The sequence below is a fragment of the Bombus vancouverensis genome, chromosome 11 (genome assembly GCF_051014615.1).
Source record: "Bombus vancouverensis nearcticus chromosome 11, iyBomVanc1_principal, whole genome shotgun sequence".
NCBI classification, from domain to species: Eukaryota; Metazoa; Arthropoda; class Insecta; order Hymenoptera; family Apidae; genus Bombus; species Bombus vancouverensis.
This window is the reverse complement of record NC_134921.1, coordinates 13461463-13478503: the sequence shown is the minus strand read 5'-3', so window position 1 is coordinate 13478503 and position 17041 is coordinate 13461463. Positions and strand designations below refer to the sequence as shown.

The 17041-nt window shown below is 43.3% G+C and overlaps 2 protein-coding genes across 4 annotated transcripts in view; both read left to right on the top strand.

Annotated features, from left to right (window-relative positions):
* Positions 1-10967, top strand: part of Tis11 (Tis11 zinc finger protein) — a 31583-nt gene extending 20616 nt beyond the window's left edge. For 2 of the 3 annotated variants that reach the window (XM_076622731.1, XM_076622730.1), the window contains one exon: positions 1935-10967. In XM_076622731.1, coding sequence (XP_076478846.1) covers positions 1935-3068 — 1134 coding nt within the window. In that variant the 3' untranslated portion in view covers positions 3069-10967. The remainder of the gene's footprint in view (positions 1-1934) is intronic. The other variant, XM_033329907.2, reaches the window with a different exon arrangement.
* Positions 10968-16208: 5241 nt separating this feature from the next.
* The window catches only part of LOC117154683 (putative methylmalonate-semialdehyde/malonate-semialdehyde dehydrogenase [acylating], mitochondrial), a 35165-nt gene continuing 34332 nt past the window's right edge, over positions 16209-17041 (top strand). The window contains exon 1 of the mRNA XM_076622724.1: positions 16209-16484. The gene's annotated coding sequence lies outside the window, so the exon portion shown is untranslated. The remainder of the gene's footprint in view (positions 16485-17041) is intronic.

Below are 17041 nucleotides of genomic sequence, written 5' to 3'. Positions count from 1 at the left end.
TGATTTATTTGATCGTTTAATCAATTATTTGGTCGATTTAACTGTTCTGCAAGTTACTCCGGATTAACGTTTAAATCGATTTCGTTCCAAGATTTTTCATTTGATAAAAGTTCGTAGCAACGAATCGTTGGTGGATCGAGAGCCAAATTAAAAACTAAGGATATGATGTTTGGTCGAGCTGGAGAAGTATGGCGCTCGACGAGGGAGGCGAGGATGGAAAGTAAAACGTCGTTCGTTTTATGGTTTCGTTCTGTGGAAGATTCGATCTCTCGAAAGGTTGGTCCAAGCAGATTTCTCGGGTTGCTGGAAATCCCGTAACGTTTCAAAAGCTTGTTCTTTCGGTCGACGTATAGTTCCAGACTTTCAAGTAGTTTCTCGTTCCACGAATCTTCGCCGAGACGTCGAACCTTTGTCTACTCTCGTATACCTGGGTCCACTGGCCGATAATTTTAGATCCTCGATCGTCGATTCCTCGATCCCAAGCCGATCGACCATAGCGTTATCCATATGGTCGTGAGATAGAAAATTGTAAACGATACGCGTGTTTTTCTTGTCTCTTTATTTACATACATCGTTTACACTCACATTTACATACGTATTTATCGTTGGATAAACAAGAGGTCAAAATATCAGCAGACCAGGCGTTACTTTTATCACGTTTCGTAACCCGTTTCTCAATCGCGATTCCTACTCTTACATACCAAGTTGATGTTAACGGTTTCTCGTAAAAATACAAAAAGTACTCGACGAGCATCGTCGAACCACTATTCGAATAAAGCAATTGTGCACGAGCTTCCTGTATTTTTGATTAGAGTCTATTAGAAATAAATGGTCGTTATTGGTCGAGGGTTCTCATCCAAGTATTATTCCATTGCGTAACGCGTCTCTAACGACGTAAAATATCAGCAACGAAGACTGGCGTTTTCGGGCAACGTTGTTGTATATCGTACGTGTAGCGTGTATCCATCGAAATTACCACGATCGTGCCTACTCTTTCGTTCGTTAGGTATTTATCACGGCAATGTTCGTCGCTCGGTACTTGATTCTTCGAAACGGTAGTTTGTTTGCGATTGAACGTTGGCGGTAATGCTTGGCCGACGACGCTTCCACAAATTGGAGTAGCTGTTTCTCGAAGGAAACGCGCGGTGACTCGCGTATGAGCGCGGTTATTACGACGACGACGACGACGACGACGACGACGTCGTTGTTGTAATTCGTTACTAATAATACTAATCTTGCTCCGAACATGTTTACGCGGAGCGTTACCTCCGAGCATCCCTATTAACGTATTAACGAAACAGCCTTTCAGTGTTTTAACGTCTTTCGTCCCGTTGCGAGTTGCGCGAAAATGACACGATTGGAAAATTGCCAAGATCGTTTTGTTCTGCCAATAACTTTTTTAAACTTGGTCGAAGATCAACGAAGTTCGGAAGGAATTTCTGATCGTTGGAGTCGGAGCCGAAGTTGGGACGGACTTTGCTGTTTTTCGTATAAATTCCGAAGCGTGTCGGAGCGAAATTCGTGTGTCTGTGTGTTGTATAGTTTGTTTCGTAGCAGTATTTTTATACGATCGAATCAATAGCCTTTTCGATTGCGATAAAATGATAAATTTTGCGTTTTATAGCGCGTGAATGAATATCACTGTTCGTCAAACGTTTAACATACATGCGTACAATTATATGCGTGTTACGTAATTGGTACCTTTAACGAACTGTGGCAAATGGAGTGTATCGGGGCGGCGTCAAAATTGGAAGCTAAAGAAGTAAAGAAAAGTCGGAGTGGGGAATTTTTATCCCCGAATCTTTAGCTGTGTAGCGAGTCGTAAAGTTTCATTCGTTTTCTTTTTTGTTTGTTTGTTCCCAACTTTTATTTCAGAAAGGAAATTGAAAGCGGTATAACTAATTTCGATTGTCGTTTTCGCGTGTGTGTTACAGAACGGTCCCGCAAAGACGAAGGAGCCAACCTCGACATCAACGACGAGTACCTCGGGCAACGGTTCAGCCGGGAATAATGGCGGACACGCGCCTCTTCGCCGTAGCTACACGTCCCTGGTGACAACCCTGATCGAACAACATCGTAAACTAGATCGCAGCGCGAGCGAGCCAACGTCTCGTTATAAAACGGAGCTGTGCAGGCCATTCGAGGAAAGCGGCACCTGCAAATATGGCGACAAGTGTCAGTTCGCTCACGGTTACAGCGAGCTACGGAATCTCGCCCGGCATCCGAAATACAAGACCGAGCTGTGCCGCACGTTTCACACGATCGGTTTCTGTCCGTACGGACCCCGTTGCCATTTCATTCACAACTTCGAGGAGGCTCGAATTCACAATCAAAAAGTGAGCGCGCAACTAGGATCCACGCAACCGAACATACTGGGCTTGAATCCTATTCTAAGCGCGGCAGCAGCGGCAGCCGCAGCCGCAGCCGCCGGTGGAAATACCTGCAGTGGCTCGAACGTCAATCCGACGACGATCAGCAGCGTCGCTCTGCTCGAACAGATCGCGGCCTCGCCTCAGGTAGCGGCAGTGGCGGCCGCGGCCACCCCCAACCTCATGAGAGCCAATTCCTTGAGCCTGTGTAGTACCACCAATGCCTACAATCCACCGCCATTGCTCAGAACCAACTCGTTGAGTCTAACGACTAGCCAACACCACCACCACCACCACCACCACCATCATCATCATCAGACTAGCTCGACGACCGCTAGCTCGTCGGTGATCGGCGCCACCAGGCCCAAGCCGACCTTTTCTCTCGGCAGTACCGGAGACTCGGTTTCCCCGTCGTCCAGCCTCAGTCAGTCGCCGACCAACTCTATGGCGAGTTTCTTCGGCGACGACAGCAATCAGCAACCGTCCGTTACCTCGCCGTTCAGCTTCGGCCAGGATTTCGGGCTCCTTGCCACGAGACGAAGTCCCAGCCCTCGAACCAACAGCGTGTGCAGTCCTTTGAGCACCGAGGAGCCCTCGCCGAGAACACCGTCCCCGCTCTCACCGAACGCCGAGTCCAGACTGCCAGTTTTCAACAGGATCAGCAACACCCTCGCCGACTTTGAGAATCTTAAGATCTAAGGGATTTCTCCTCTGGGTCCTTCGACTTCCTTTGGTATATTCTATTTTCCTAACGTTGTTTCTGATAAATGTGTACGTCAATGTTTTAAAGAGCAGAGTAAGGACAGAGAAAGAGAGTGAGTGAAAGAGAGAGAGAGAGAGAGAGAGAGAGAGAGAGAGAGCGAGAGAGAGAGAGAGAGAGAGACGATAAAGAGCGTTGGACCCAAAGCACACGCGTTAATTTATATATATATCGACCGAAAAGACAAACGAATATTTAGGGAGAGGGGACGGACTCTTCCACCGACTCAAAGAGGTTTTTCCTTTTCTCTTTTCTTGTTTTTAACATTTTGAACTATATTTCTCGCGTCAGACGGGCCTTCCTCTCCATCGTACTCGGCTTCTTATTTAAGCGTTTCTCGTTCTTTAAACTGTCATTTCTAAATGTTTATAATGATTATGATCACACTATTATTATTATTATATAATTATATTATATATATATATAATATTATGTCAGTATATTATATTATCATCGCTACAATTAATATTAATAACGTTATCAGTAATATCACTAGCGACTCTGAATATCGCTGTTAATTCTAACCGCATTAGTAGCGTCAGTCACTTTGTGACTCCGACTACAGGTCCGTTTCCATCTTTTTTTCTCTTCTTTACTTTAGGTTTACGCTCGTTTAGTGGAAAGGTCGAGATGGTATCAGCCCGGATGTCCCGACCTGCTCGTGAGAATCCTTGGATGATTCAACCGTGGAAAAGGAGAAAGATAGAGAAAAGAAAAAGAGAAGCGCAAAGATCCGGGAGCGAGGATAGCGTGAACGTAAGAATATGCAGAAACGAAAAGGCGGCGATGGGAGCGAAAATGTACCGGAAGAACGAGTCCAAGTTTCTACCGAATTCCGACTTGGCTCGAGCAAGTTGTTCTTTGATCTCCTTTGGACTCGCGCAGCCCCATCTCACTCGGCATCTCCGCTTTCAATGTCCGATCCTCGCCTTTGTCCTTGCTCCTCCGTTTTGTTGCTTGGTTCACGCGAGGATTCTCGCAACAACGAGGCGTTTTTCCATCCGGGGCAGGTGAAATGTTGCAATATTCCAAACCAACTCGTTCGTTTTTTAAATAATTCCTGGATTTCTTCTTGCGAAAAAGCGGCATGGGGAAAGTAGACTTTTGAGAGTGAAAGGAAGGCGAGATCGAGTCGCACGAGAGAAATAACTGAAAGCAAAACAGATGGAGAGGAAGATATATATATATATACATATATACACACATATATATATATTTATATATGCGTGTGTGTGTGTGTGTGTATGTGTGTATGCAAATATGTGTATGTGTATATATACACACACACGTATGAACAGGAGTAAAACGTGTCGCGTTGGTGTTGGGTTTAGGTGATGAAGCGCACGAGATCACAATCAAAGATCATGCTATGCAAATTAAGTGGCTTAGAAACTCCGATTGTCTTCCAACGAGCAAGTAAGAGTGTGTTTGTGTGTCAGTGTGAGTGTACAATCTCGTGATATTACGAAGTAACCTAGACAGAGTGGAAGAGAGAAAGAGAGAAAGAGAGAGAGAGAGAGAGAGAGAGAGAGAAAGAGAGAGATCGAATGGTGAGAGCAAGAAGCAAGCAAAAGGAAGATAATGAGAGAAAGTGATGCTTTAGTGATCGCGCGCGCGTGTGCGCGCGCGTTTGTGTATGTATGTATGTGTGTGCGTGTCATGTGCGCGCGTGTACGTGTGAACGAAAGAACGTGCTCATTTAACAATAAGTTATAGGAAAATAGATATTTTTATAGACGAGAATTCGTCAGGGCTTTCAATCGTTTTACGCGTTCAAGGTGAACTTTGTACGAGAGACGCTGTACGCCAACGAGAGGTTGACAACTGATTTATACGTTCCCCGAGAAAAAAGATTTCTGTCTTTGGAATAACGTTCTATCCTGAGACGAAAATATCCTCTAACGGAATTTCTTACCAACGTCAGAGTTACTTTTATAATTTTCTTTTTAATCGATTTTTAAACATTTTATCCATCTAAAGACGTTCTTGATTCTTTTTCATTTTCTAGTTTATTGGACCGAAGAAGCATTATCGGACGTACGTCATAGCTTGGTTGAAAATTTTGGTTTTTTCCATGTTCTTGTTTGTTTTCTTTTACGTTCTCGGTTAATCGATCGATCAAAAGTTCGAAAAGAACAAATAAGAAAGTCTATTTCTACCGACTTTCCAAAGCTAAGACAATCGAGTAATTGTAAGAAATTTTAATGGCAAAAGAGAGCCAATTCTTTCCACGACCAACTCGTACCAAAAGCAAATATTGGTAAACCTATTTCTTTCTCTAACGTACGATGAAACGAATTCGCTCTAGCTTTAGCTCGACAGGACGATATGCCCTCTCTGTTCCTCCCTCTCGTTCAAACTCTATACGATAGTTGCTGATATTTGCATTGCGATAGCTACATATCACTTTTCTTTTTTTATGGGAAAGGACAATGTGTATATATATACCGCGAAGTGGACCCGATTACTCTTTCCGCTTCCCGTCGTTCGCCCTCTCCTTTCAACATCTGGGCCTCGACCGCGATAAAAGCGTTAACATTATGGAGAAAAGGAAAAGCAATTGTATTACGAAGAGAGAGAACGGAGAGAACATATAGGTAGATGGAGCGAAAGCGACAGTGAGCTTAGGGCAATGAGGCGGCGTAATTTCCAGAGTGCTTCCGTCTGCCAGCAAATAATCACTTTTCGCGTTAAGATCGTTCAAAGCGTCGTTTCGAGAAAGTGGAACGACGAACCGACTAGCTCGTCGGTGTATATTTTCGTTTGTCTTATTTTTTATTTTCGTTTCTTTTTCAAATATCGCCAATGGATTTCTTGGCGAAAAAAGCGCGTTACCCCTACGAGAATGTCGAGAGAACAACGTTGAGCAATACGAAAAAAAAAGAAAGTGCTAAATAACGTAGTTTCTGAAAGAACGAAATACATTTTGTATATATGCACACCACATACTTACGCTGATAATTAAGTCTATAATCACGTTTGCTTCAAGTATAAATTAATCGAAATCGTTTCAGTTTAAACTGTTATAGATTTAATTATTATCGTGTATTATTATTATTATCATCGTCATCATCATCATCATCATCATCATCATCATTATACTAATATTATTTTTATTATTAATTATTAACTATTATTTTATATTATTATTATTATTATTATTATTATATTATTATTATCATCAAATTCACAACACTATACGCATACAAAGTAAACTCATCTCTTCTACAACAAACAGCATAACATATTCATTTAATATCGTCATATTATTTATCTGACTGATCGTTTCTTTTTCTCTTTATATTATTATTATTAATGTTAATAGCATTATTTTTATTATTTTTGTTTTTCCATTTTCATGTAAAACGATGCAGTCAATTGCAAGTTCCCATCATGCAGTCTATTGCTTCGACGATCGTCGTTCAAAGCACCAACTAAGGTCAATTAATATCTTGTCTCATCCAAAATATATAATATATATATATATATATATATATTATATATATATTATATATATATATCGCAGTAACTTTTGCGGCTCTGTATCCGTTATATTATGGTATTATTCTTATTCTTCTTTTTATTATTATTATTATTATTGCTATTATTATTATTATTATTATTGCTATTATTATTGCTATTATTATCATTATTATTATTATTATCATCATCATTATCATCGTCACCATCGATACTCGTATCGCTATTACTTCTATTATTAATACTGCTACTGCTACTACTACTACTACTGCTGCTGTCGCTATTACTTGTTACGTTACTATCACTTTACTACCATCATCACTGCTGCCAGCACTGTCTTCTGACGTACTAGTGATATCCTAGGATTTTCACAGATCGTCGCATCTCACCAACGTTATCGATCATAACTTCGTTATTGCCGTTATTTCGCGTTCAAAAACGCGAAGTCCTCCCTTAACCCATTTGTGCTTGGTCCATCTTTTGTACATTTATTATTTAACGAATATTATTTAATTCCTTGCCATAACATACATACTCGTCCCTTTCTCTCGTGCCCGAACGCGACGATACGCTCGATTTACGCGACTCTCCTTCCACGAGCGCAGAAAGCAGAAAGCCTAGAGATTCCGAAATCTAGAATGGCGAACGAAAATCCACGTGTTTCTAATTCGCCGATTCGAGGTTTACCGGGCTCTCGACGTTGCTCGCGCTATAGGCTGATGCGTATCGCGTATTTGCTTTTGCGCGCGGAAAGACAACCTTTCCGTTCGCGCGCGCTCACCATCGACGACGCGCGATAAAGTGGATTAGCGAAGGCGGTGATTAAAAAATCTGCTGGCACGGCGCTGTCGCACGTCGCGGCGCGCCGCTCCGGTTCGCGCCGAGAAAGGAATAAAATCGCGGAGGAGAAGTACGTGAACGAAGAGGGAAGGAGAAACGGTGGAAAGAGCGCGTTTACCGGGCACGGAGAGTGAAAGTCCCAGAGAGTTTGTTCGTCGGTCGATCGAGACAGGAAAATAAAAAGATGCGTAGGCACATACGGGGAGGGGAGGGGGAGCGGGCTGCGGCGGGTTCGGTTCCGCGCGCGTTCTCCAAAACGAAGCTACGGTGTATACCGTGAAACGTTTAATACGAATACGTATACGCGTATACGTATACACTGTCACGGTCCTGACGAAACGGGAGGAGGCACGCCGGACTCTCTCGACGAGTTCTCGAGAGCTCGCGGCAGCCCGCGCGATTTCACGCACCACGATGAGACAAGTAACGACTAGCAACGACGGCGTACGCCTTTTGAGAAAAAGCGTCTCGCGATGCTGCGACGGCATCTCCTTCGTTGCGTTTCGTCGCTCTCGCTATCTACCAACGTATCGTGTTATGTCATCCATCTATATATGTATGTATCAGTGTACAATATACAGGGTATTTTCAAATTGTGTCACTGTTTACCATGTAGGCAACGATGTTCACGTGGAGCCGCAACTCGTTCGTTTTATCGATGTGCGCTGCACACGTGATGCGAGAAGATTCTAGATCGTCGTTCAAGCTTTGATATAATTTTAAGAAACCCTGGATATAATATATATATATGGATATGTCTGTATCCGATTGGTACATTTACATCGTTTCGCTTGTCCACGTTGATCGATGTTTCCGCTCTTTCTTCGTAGATCGGAAAAAGCGATTGCCCGGATCTTTATACTTCGAAACAGAAACTACTTGCGTATCGCCGATACAAGGACAAATTTTCTTCTTCTTCTTCTTTTCCCTCTCGTTCTTGTTTCCTCATTTTTAATGTCGCTATCGTTAGGCGATTACTTCGTGCGTGGCAATTTCGCGAAACAATCTCATACACTTGCAACTTTCTGTATAACCACGTTTATTTCGCATAACTTTGAACCTCCGCGCTCTTTGAAATCGTGGCAGAATGGAAGGCAAACTAAATACGGCAGTATCGGATATCTCTCAAGAGATCGAAAGCAATCGGTACTCGATCTGCGACGAGAGAGAATCCTACTAGGGTGTATTTAATTTATTTGCGAATGAAAAAATAGTTTACCGTAGCGGCATAGATGCAAAGCGGATGTACTATGGTGGTTTTTTTTTTCTCTGTTTCTTCTCCCCTTTTCTTTCGTTTCTCGATCCATAGTTCGTGGAACGAAGCGAGTTTTCTGTTAATTCACAAGAGAACGATATGCGTCAATTTCGAATATACAGTGTCGTTTATGTTTCTTGCATCTTTATTCGAGCACGGTGCATGCTTCTTCGATTTCTTTCTAGTTTTCACACGTTTCCGTTTTTTATTTATACTTGCGAGAACGAGAGAGCAGTTGGCAAGGGGAAAGGAGAACGTAAATTTCAGTTGACTAGTGCAATTAATATAACTATATGTATTTATTCGAACTGTTTTACATGGATAGTTTATTTTATAACACACACGAAGGAACGTGTACGTCTCTTAGTTTTCCTGTTGCGCAAAATGGCGTGCATAGGCTTCTTGAACTTTAAACGCACGAAGGCACGTGTACGTCTCTTAGTTTTCCTGTTCCTGAAAATGCCGTGCACAAGCTTCTCGAACTTTAAACTATTCCTGGCAAAAGTATCTTCGTCTTTCTCGGTTCCTCGAATCCTATTGGCGAGCAAACGCTATGTGCCGAATTGTACAAATAATACCTTTGTCGATCGAAACACACGTACATACATCATATATGCATACATATATAGCATAAGCGACTGGATGAGACTCGGTCGCAGCAGCGAACGACGCTAATTTCGTACCCTCCTGTTATAGACTTGACAACTTATACATATTAAATATAATATTAATAATAAAATATATACTTTACGTTATGTCTCCTTTTTAATTTAATATATTTATTTTTTCAATCAAGTATTTATATATTTATACAATATTTTATACAACGTTCTTCACAAAATACACTATATATATACACACATATATATATATATATAAATAAATAAATAAGTCAATAAGTGAATGCGTAGTACATGCGTTACAACGATGTAATGTGACAGGTCGATCTCTTGGCTCTCAGAGGAAACCGATGATCACTAACAAACCATCAAGATTCTTTACCTTTTATAATTATTATTAATATTAATATTATTATTATTATTATTATTATTATTATTATTATTATATTATTCTTATTATTTCTTTTTTTTTTTATTATGTATTTTCTTCCGTTTCTTCGAGACCAATCTACCGGAATGTATTTCTCTCCCCCCTTCTTTTCTTGCCCCGTGGAGAACCGGTTCCTGTCAGGGCCGACTAACCACGGTGTGTTCCCATCAAATGAAAAAAAAAGAATAAAAAACGACGAAAGTATGTATACTTAATTTCTCCTTGTGATACGCGACCGCCGTGCGATGTCGACCGGCAGCCGTTCGAGAAAACGATTTGCGCCACAGATATATATCATGTTCGACGAAAGCGAGCGAGCGAGCGAGAGAATGCGTGTGAGAGAGACATTTAGCGATATGTACTAAGAGAGATCAAAATGCGATTTTGGGAGCCAATTGATAGGCTGGCGGAAGTCGTTCGAACTGGACATGTCCAACTGTCGAAGAGCTCGCGCGTAAGGTCATCGCGAAATCTCGGTCTGTTCGTGCTGATTTTCTTCCTTTCTTCCGATCATCTTCGAAGATCCATCTTCCAGCTAACGATTAGCGGTTCAACGGTGGATTGAGATTTTTCACCAGTCTCCCGTTGGGTCGTTCGCCGGAAGGTTTATCGTCGTTCAACGAGATTTCGCAGGAACGATCCAAGGTTCATTTCTGTTTCTGTATCTTTTTTTTTCCTTTTATTTTGGGACGATGTAGGTTACGATAGTGCGTGTGGTACAGTCTCGAACGACTTCAGTCTAATCCACAATGGGACCACAAAGGTGATAAATGCGTATAGAGTTTCATTAATTAGAGGATTGGCGAGGAAGATAGAGAGAGAGAGAGAAAGAGAGAGAGAGAGAGAGAGTGCCTTAAAAAATAAAAGAAAAATACTAACGCCGTTTGCGAGAGGCGACGTTTGTTCGATCAACGGTGAACGCGAAATTTTCTACCGGAATATTTCTGTTAGCGACGTAGTACGTAAGGACTGTGCGTCGTTTGGCGAATGCACGAGTGATTTTTGTTTGTGTCTTTGACATTTTTTTTTTTACCGCTTTCACCCGACGTCGAACGAATCTCGCCCCGCGCATCGGCGATCCTCCTTCGTTTCATGTACCGAAAGAACACACATATACGCGAGTCTCATGTACCACGATTGAAGAAAATTGTAGTTTGATAAGTATTGCCAACAATACACTATCTATTTAATACATTTTATTATTACAAAATAATGGAGTTTGTACGATTGATTTTTTCGCCACCGTGATTCTCCATCTTGTCCTTCCCCTTGTTTTCATCCCCTAAATCTAGTTGCCAATAATCGCTGACGGTAATATCCGTACGTAACTAGATTTTTATTCGTTCATCGATATACTATATGCACGCGTATAGTTATTCTTAACTTTACGTACAAATAATTTTTGTTCGCCAAGTGCGATTTAATTTTCTACAAAATTAAACGCTTTATTACGATATCCAATAGAATTTCATGGGATTACGTGCAATCGCCATTTCTACCGAAGACCATTGTATTATCTCGGTCGATTTAAGAGACGTAGGAAATTTACGCTTCCTTCGTTTGGAAATTTTCCAGCGTAATGACATCCTGTCGTCCGTAGTTGAAAATTACGCATCCTGGTTTACGACACGATGTCAAACGTTCGTCACGATAGTTCATCGTCTTCTTATCGGACGCCTCGCCTCTGCGTAGTGCGATCGAACAGAGTATGTATTCGATTTGACCGGCGGTCGGTTTAACGACTGTTTCGGAACTCGGTAGAACAGACGTTTTCTATCAATCGAGAATCGTATACGATACAGGGTGATTGCGAGAAAATCGGCTTTGAAACATTTTTGTTCCGTGTTTTCCACTTGTCCTTTTCACATGGGCCGAAAGTTATGGTCGTGTATCGACGTCGCAAAAACGCGGTTAATCGGTCTAAAGGGCCGTTTCGGAGAAATAAGAAGAAACGGCTAGGGAGAAAAAACGCGAACGGCAATTAACGGTTAACGACGTGGCCAGTGTCGATCGAACGATCGGAACCAGCCTAGCGCGCGCGCCCGCCAGCCGATAACATTGCCAGCGAAACGGAACTCGAACGAGAGCAACGGCTTCGTTTCGCCGATATATCGTATACCTTTGTAATAAACTCTGTCGGGAACTGCATTCCTCCCGTTGTTTCTTCCCCGCCCCCCCTTCCTTCCCTTTCGTTTTCGTTCAGCGCGATGACGACGATGTCGTGGCAATTTTACCGTGACGGCAAGTTGCGAAACGCGATAAGCCTTCGGTAGACAGCGGGGGATTATTGAAGCGAGTCGTTGTTTCGCATAGGAGATATCTTAGCATGAATGAGACACGAGTACGAGCGGTGCAGGGGTGAAAAACTAGTAAAAGCTGGTGTAGAACGACCGATATCGCGTAGAATTTAATCGGATCGTTTCGAACAGTTCACGGCGAAATTTACGTTTCTTTCGGTGTTTTCACGTTTCGTTCGTCCATCGGGTTGAGTTTGACGAACTTCGTTTCCGAAAGCCTTCGGAAAGATCTTCGGCCAAAAGGGAAGCAGCAGTCGCGTGTCGAAGCGTCTGTATCGCTCGATGCACTTTCGCAAACAAGCACAAGTAGATTACGTTTCCTCGAATCAAGCAACGTTGACCGCGATAGAAATTACAAGCAACGCACGTACATCCAGTCGTTTCGGACGTTGCGCAATGAGATTTAGCCTTAAAAAGAGCATCCCTCGCGTTCGTACGATCCCCGATGTCATTTTGGACAGACGTTAACGATACCATTAGTTTTACGATGTTACGAATAAATATTCTAACAATAATTATCGCCTAGCTACACGTACTTTGATACATTCTTAACGAGTTATTATGTCAATGATTCGGAGCAGCAACGGGTTATCCTCGATCGTATCGAGTCCTTGTTCACCGTCCCTGACCGTTCCGGTCTCGTTGTTCCTCTTGGTGACGATTACGCAGGGAACGATCTAATTTGCGTTCTTATCGCGCGATCGTGTAGCTTTTTCTTCCACGCTGTCGATAATCCGTGCGTTATAAATAAGTATTCAGGATACACCGCGGATGATATCAAGGGGGAAAGAAGGAAAAGAAACGAACGTATCTCTGTTATGTTCCGCTGCAATTAGAACCGCGAGATCCCGTATACGCAATGTCAAAAATTACATTTTCTTGTCAAAGTGTGTTTCGCGTCAGCGACGAAAACGCGATTCTTTTGCTCGGACGTACAGTTTGTAAAAGAGACACGGTTTGTTTACGGAGACGCGTCGAACGTAAGCACCGGTATGAAAGTAGAAAATAGACTGTGGCGTGAGACTCGAAGGGTCGAAGCAGAAACGTTGATTGCATTTTCGAAGCGCGAAACTCGACGATAAAATATCGAAGCGCCGTGTCGTGGCGGTTACCTGACATTTCCATGCGCAAGTTGTAAAGCACGCATCGTTACATCGTCGACCGAGTACAATTTCATAGTGAAAGATATGAAGAAACACGTAAGCGTTTATCATCGGATAGATTCAACGTAAAACGTATAGTAGGTGGTAGTCTGGATCCGCAAACTAACAACCGTAAATACGCAACTGGTTGCTGCCATGTATTTTCGTATTATAAACGTTCTAACGAGGAACAGATATTTCGATACTAAATACGAAAATATTGTAAATTCGACGTAAGAAGCAAAGTTGTAAATGTAAATTTCGAAGCGAACGGTTTGGGAGCAACGAGAAAATGAAAGCGGAAGATGCGGAACAAGACGGAGGAAAGTTCGAATGGAAGGTAACGTATACGTATACGTGGATAGCCGCTTACGCGAATATATATAATATACAATATATATAGAATATATAGAATATATAATAAAGAAAAAAAAGGGGGAAAAAACGTAATACGTTGGAGCGGAAATACGCAGGAATCGACAAGGAGGATGACTGTGATCTTTGACCGGTTTCCCCTGGCTCTGTTCGCGCGAGCATAAAAAATCACGACTGCAAGACGAATCCGTAATTACGCGCGGCCGGTTTCCTTCGTCGACTTATACGCGCGACGACGACGTCGTGAACGTAAAGGAAAAGGTAGTTTAGAGCGGCGCTCACCAAGCTTCTGACATGTCGCGAACGAGTCACGTTCCGCGGCTGCCCGGTGCGCTTTACACATCCGGTTGCAGCGAACGTGGGCGCAGTAGCCAACAGGACGGGCCGTGCATCGGTGTAGAGAGCGTAGAACGAATTAGAGTGTGGTAGATCCGTGCTTGATTTCTATTTAACGGGCCGCCTCCGAACGCCGTCTCATTAGCGATCGACCGGCTTGAGAATCGATCGCGTCGCCTTAACGAGCTTCGAATCGACCGAATCCCTTCGATCCGCTTGGTTATTATGTCATCGTTCTCGTTCGGACATTTTCCCGCTTCTCCTCGCCTCTTCGACCGGCAAACGCTATTCTCTCACCTCCTCTTGCTTTCGATCTGTCCGGTTTAGCAAAGGTGTGGCGGAATCCGAATCGAACGATTTATTTCGTCTATTTATTTGAAATTTAGTTGAAATTCCAAAACCAGGGACAAACGATCGTCGCGCTATTGGAAAATTCGTTTATCCGAGCGATCGCGTATTCGTGTCTGTTTACTCGGACGAACGTGCAGTGGAATAAAAAGGTGGTTCGTGTTTGACAGTGTTCGTGTTCGTTCTAACAAGCAACGGAGTTTTTATAGTTGAGTATATCAGGTCGGTTAACTGACTGACTTTTCGTATCTTCCGTTGGCTTTGTTCGACGGTTTTAAGGTTGTTCGCAGTAAGCGTCTTTTATGTGGCGATAAAACGCATAAACCTGGCAATGTAGAGCGGACGTAACGGTTACGATAGCTACGATTTCATTCACGTAAGATTTGCGTCGTATAGACGCTGCTGCTCGCGAAGCAAGAAATTCGGCTTCGTAAAGCACGTTATGCGAGTTGTATTTTAAAACGTCGAAATTGAGGGAATATCTGGAAGAAGATAAAAATGCCATCCTATCGCGATTACTTCGAGTCACTGATTGTCGCAGCGAAGATCTCGCAGGAAAAGTTACACGGCGATAATTCGAATTCTTCGATCGGCTAGGAGCTAAACGGGGGCAGTGGAAATTTGAAAAGATTCGCACGCTATTAGAGAATATAGGGTATAACGAATCGTGCTCGTTGCTTCGCCGTTGCCCTCTTTCGCATCGATATCTCTACGGTTACGTATCTTTGAAAAAATCGAATCGAATCTCTCTGCTACGCCTTCTATCCACGGAATTTGAAAAATGGCCGCCGTCGTATCTGCGTAGCGCGTTTAATAACGCGACGCGGCTTGAAATATCGTCGCAATTTGTTACAATGTAATTAATCAACGTATTTACGGTGTCTCGGCGCGTGATGTGTTTCGATGTTTTTATAGGGATACCGGTAAAAGCGTTCGTTCATCTTGCGCGTGTGTAATAAATCGAGTGAATCTTTATCGATGCTCCCGCAACCGGTGCACGCGACTTCCGGCAGAAAAAGCGTGCAGAGGAAAGTAGGCCAGAGATAAAGAGATTTTTTAAACGAGAAACGCCGAGAACGTATGTATATTTCGAGTCGGTGAAAGAAAGTTGCCGTTTTTCTGCCAATCTCCGACAAATGCTTAACGCGCGACGTATTACGCGTTTCTGAAAATGGGCCGACGTACTCGAGTATCGTACTCGACCGGGGTAGAAACTATCACCGAACGAACAAAGTAGCAACGCGTAAGGCTTGTCGCGTGGCTGATTTTTCATCGGATCTGCCGCTACGAACGTGTCCGATCAGCGAGCAGCGGAGCAAACGCGAGCAGAAGACGCGGCTCGGTGTTTAACCTGTCGGCGATCGAGCTTGTCGAGTCGCGAGAGATCGAAAGTTCGAGTAGCGTGGAGCGAGGCCAGTTTTCCCGCCGTTTTCCATGTGTCCTTCCCTCGCGTGCATCGCCTCGAGGTCGTCGACCTGCCTGCCGGCAGAGGCCGATCGTGGACATCCGAAAAGACGGGCGAGATTGGCGAGGGCGAGAGCCAACAGCGAACAGAGACCAAGAGAAAGAGAACTCACGCTCTCCGCTCTTTCTCGGCTCTCCTCGGCTCTGTCCTGGTCGCACTCTGGTCGCTCGCCCTCTCCCATCTCGCCACGTGTTGGCTACGTATACGTAGTATGTTGTACCTTGGAGCATCATTCAGAGAGCCACCTAAAATTAGCGAGGGAGTATATGGCGTAAAGAAATTTGGCAACGGTGATCGAGCGCGAGTCTTTAAAATCGGACGTTGCTATCGCGAGTATCGTTTCGTCGGACGTTGTCGTCGTTTTCTCGTTAATTAGCGGATGACTACGGCTCGAGATGCTCGCACGTCGAAAGAAACGCGTATCGTAAGCAAGCGAGTATCGTTCTAGAAGAATCGACCAGCTCGCTTTGATTTTCCAGATTTCTCTACGGCTTTCGACGACTCGTCGAGGCAAGTGAAACGAAGCAGATAGCCTAGAACGACGATTATAGAACGCGGTACTAGTTAGAGTAGCTATCGAATTTTGCACGGTCCTGAATAGCGAAGCCTCGTAAAGCGAGCCGTGTTTAGAGTAACCGCGTGGCTACTGGAAAATACCGCTCCGTTCGCTCGTTACGTCTTCCGATATCCATTGCTTCCTGCATTCTTCGCGTCTGAATTTCTGCCGCTTATTACGTAGCATGCGCCGCGCCATCCGATAATCCACGGTAAGTAGTTTGCTCGAGATTGCGAAGCGGTGTTTCGATAAGTTAATTTTACCAAAAAGATCTCTGTGTCTTGGTTACTCGATCGCGTCTGAGGTTATCGACCTCCGAACCACGCCGCGCCATAACAGATCTATTATTTGTATAAATACAAGTCTCTATTCCTGCTCTTCTCTTTGGAAGTTTCGCTCTCTCGAAACCTAAGCCTCGTCCAACCAATTACGGCAAATACAATTTTCTTAATCGTAACCAGTTTTCTAATACCGTCGACTTTTCTTCTAAATCCTTAGGTTCTTTCGAACTATCGGCTCGCAACGCGATCCGTAACCGTCAATCGTCGATTCTGTATTTCATCTTATTACCTTTTTCTCCTCTTCTGTCTCGTTTATCTACACCCTGCAATGTGTATTATTATTATTATTATTACTATTATCATCATCGTCATCGTAATCGTCATTATTATTATTATTATTATTAATATTATTATCGTAAGAACAGAGAATTCGATATCGTTCCGTTATTTTGGACATGCTTGGTGGTTCTAGCGATAAACCGTGCTT